Source organism: Phytophthora cinnamomi (assembly GCF_018691715.1).
Source record: "Phytophthora cinnamomi strain GKB4 chromosome Unknown Contig38, whole genome shotgun sequence".
NCBI lineage: Eukaryota > Oomycota > Peronosporomycetes > Peronosporales > Peronosporaceae > Phytophthora > Phytophthora cinnamomi.
The window spans coordinates 1,787,531-1,790,349 of record NW_027150971.1 but is presented as its reverse complement, the minus strand read 5'-3'; the positions used below and the strand labels follow the sequence as shown (position 1 = coordinate 1,790,349).

At 61.2% G+C, this 2,819-nt stretch overlaps 1 protein-coding gene across 1 annotated transcript; it reads left to right on the top strand.

The window, feature by feature from the left end:
- Nucleotides 1–1,366: 1,366 nt before the first annotated feature.
- On the top strand, nucleotides 1,367–2,569 carry IUM83_03443 (Catalase/peroxidase HPI; the record flags this gene model as incomplete). The annotated part of the gene is made up of 1 exon (XM_067927444.1): nucleotides 1,367–2,569. One exon carries the CDS (start codon nucleotides 1,367–1,369, stop codon nucleotides 2,567–2,569), a length of 1,203 nt encoding a protein of 400 aa, XP_067792020.1.
- Nucleotides 2,570–2,819: the final 250 nt, after the last annotated feature.

Below are 2,819 nucleotides of genomic sequence, written 5' to 3'. Positions count from 1 at the left end.
TCGCTACGAAATCAACACACTCAGCGAAAATTCTCTCCAGCTTCCCACAAGCAGCACTACTCGTGCAGGTGTGACGTTGGCACAGTGTGTACACAAGGTACACCATTGTCCGATCCACCCTTCTACACACAGGGATCGCGTGTTTTGTCACCACCCCGACGTGGCCTCCGATTTGTATTTTCCTGGCGGGCAACGCCAGGAAACGGATGGCTCGTTCCGCAGGTCCGAACCAAATCATGTTTTCGATCTCAAAATCCCAGCGCATGCTTCCTGTTTAACTGATGGTGCAAAGGATGCAAGAATAATACGTCCTTTAAAATCTCATGACTCACCAACGCAACCGAACAACTTGGATGTGTTGGCCATGCGAACAGTAGAACACTCTCACCGTAAAACGTCTCATAAAAGGCGAACGCGTTTGGGGGAGACCTTGTCAAAGGAGCTTTCCGTCTCTCACAATTCGATTCACCTTCAAGGCCTCAAGTCAATCAATCACACTTGAGCGATGAACGTCCGTCTCGCCGCATTCGTCGCTGCGATTGCCACCTTGGCCAGCGGAGCTGCCGCCGGCAGCTGCCCGTTCGGCTACGACAAGATCGCCTCCGTGAAACAGCAGGACCGCCAGATTTCCAGCGAGCTATACGACGCCAAGAGCTGCGATGTGATCGACTACGACCTGGTCAAGAAGGACCTCGAGGCCCTAATGACCAACTCCCAGGACTTCTGGCCGGCCGACTTCGGCCACTACGGCGGCCTGTTCATCCGTCTCGCGTGGCACTGCAACGGCTCCTACCGTCGCGCAGATGGTCGCGGTGGCTGCGACGGTGGCCGCATCCGCTTCAACCCGGAGCACAGCTGGGCCGACAACACGAACCTGGACAAGGCCCTGAAGCTGCTGGACCCCATCAAGAAGAAGTACGGCGACGCTCTGTCGTGGGGTGACCTCATTGTGCTGTCGGGCAACGTGGCCATCAAAAGCATGGGTGGCCCCGTGCTCGGATTCTGCGGTGGCCGCCGCGACGACGTCGACGGCACCAGCAGCCTGCAGCTCGGACCGACGCCCGAGCAGGAGAGCGTGGCGCCGTGCGCCGTGGACGGAGACTGCAAGGAGCCCCTGGGACCCACCACTATGGGTCTCATCTACGTGAACCCCGAGGGACCGATGGGCAAGCCTGACCCTGCTGCATCGGCCCCTCAGGTGCGTGACACGTTCAAGCGCATGGGTATGAACGACCGCGAGACTGTCGCGCTGGTCGGTGGCGGCCACGCCTTCGGTAAGACGCACGGCGCCTGTAAGACGGGTCCCGGTCCTTCACCGCTGGAGGACCCGGCGAACCCGTGGCCGGGTACCTGTGGTGAGGGCCCCATGAAGGGCAAGGGCAACAACACGTTCACGAGCGGCTTCGAGGGCCAGTGGACGTTCACGCCGACCAAGTGGGGCAACGGCTACTTCAAGGGCCTCACGACTCGCAAGTGGGAGAAGTACGACGGCCCTGGTGGCCACGTGCAGTGGCGCCCCGTGCCCGACACGACGCCGCCCGTGCGTATGCTGACGGCCGACATTGCGCTGCTGCACGACCCGAGCTACAAGGCCATCGCGACCGAGTTCGCGGCCAACCAGGCGGCGCTGGACGAGGCCTTCTCGCACGCCTGGTACAAGCTCACGTCGCGTGACATGGGCCCCGTGGCGCGTTGCCGCGGCAAGGACGTGCCGCCCGCGCAGCCGTTCCAGAACCCGCTGCCGCCGTCGCCCGCCAAGCTGGCGGACTTTGACGCCGTGCGCAAGGACATCCGCGCGCTGCTGAACAAGAAGGTGGACGGTCTCTCGGGCGACTCGACCGGCAAGGCCAGCTCGTACAACGGCGCGCTCTTCGTGCACGCCGCCTGGCAGTGCGCCTCGACGTTCCGCATCACGGACTACGCCGGTGGTTGCAACGGCGCCAAGATCCGCTTCGCGCCCGAGAAGGACTGGCCCGTCAACAAGGGCGTCGACAAGATCATCGCCGCTCTGGAGCCCATCAAGAAGAAGTACTCGACCCTTTCGAGTGCCGATCTCATCGTCCTGGCTGGCCAGGTGGCCCTCGAGGACGCTGGTAGCCCCAAAATCGACTTCCTGGGTGGCCGCACGGACGCCACCAACGGTGACGGCTCGGACCTCCTGGCCCCGCGCGAGTACTACAACTCGACGCTGACCGCCGTGCGTGACAACATCAAGATCCTCGGTGTGTCGACGGAGGAGGCCGTGGCTCTGGCCGCCCGCCCGCGCAGTGCCGCGCAGCAGAAGACGCTCGGCTACAGCGGCTCGTACAGCAACAACTCCAACAAGCTCTCGAACGAGTACTTCCAGGTGCTGCTGAACGAGAAGTGGACGGCCGTGTCCAAGAAGGAGTTCAAGGCCGAGGGCCAGAACGTCTACATGATGGACACGGACCTGGCGCTGCTAGACGCGCCCGAGCTCAAGGCGTCCGTCGAGAAGTTCGCCAAGGACCAGAAGGCCTTCCAGAAGGTCTTCGCATCGGCCTGGGCCAAGGTCATGCAGGCCGACCACTTCAAGGCGGGCAGCTACTAAGTCCTTTAATGTCCTCGTGTAGTTACAATCCATATATCGATAGCAACATAGGAATATAGTTCGATGCTTTTTTGCCCCGCGCATAAATACACGACCGAACCACATGAACGTTGTCCTCCGTGTCACTTCAACGTCCAGCAACCAATCATCTGCGTTAGAAACGTTTCTAAAGCACGTGAACCACCGGAACACTTGTCAACCGACAACGATGTCCTGGGGCTGGCGTCGCCGCTACAACGACCATGACTAC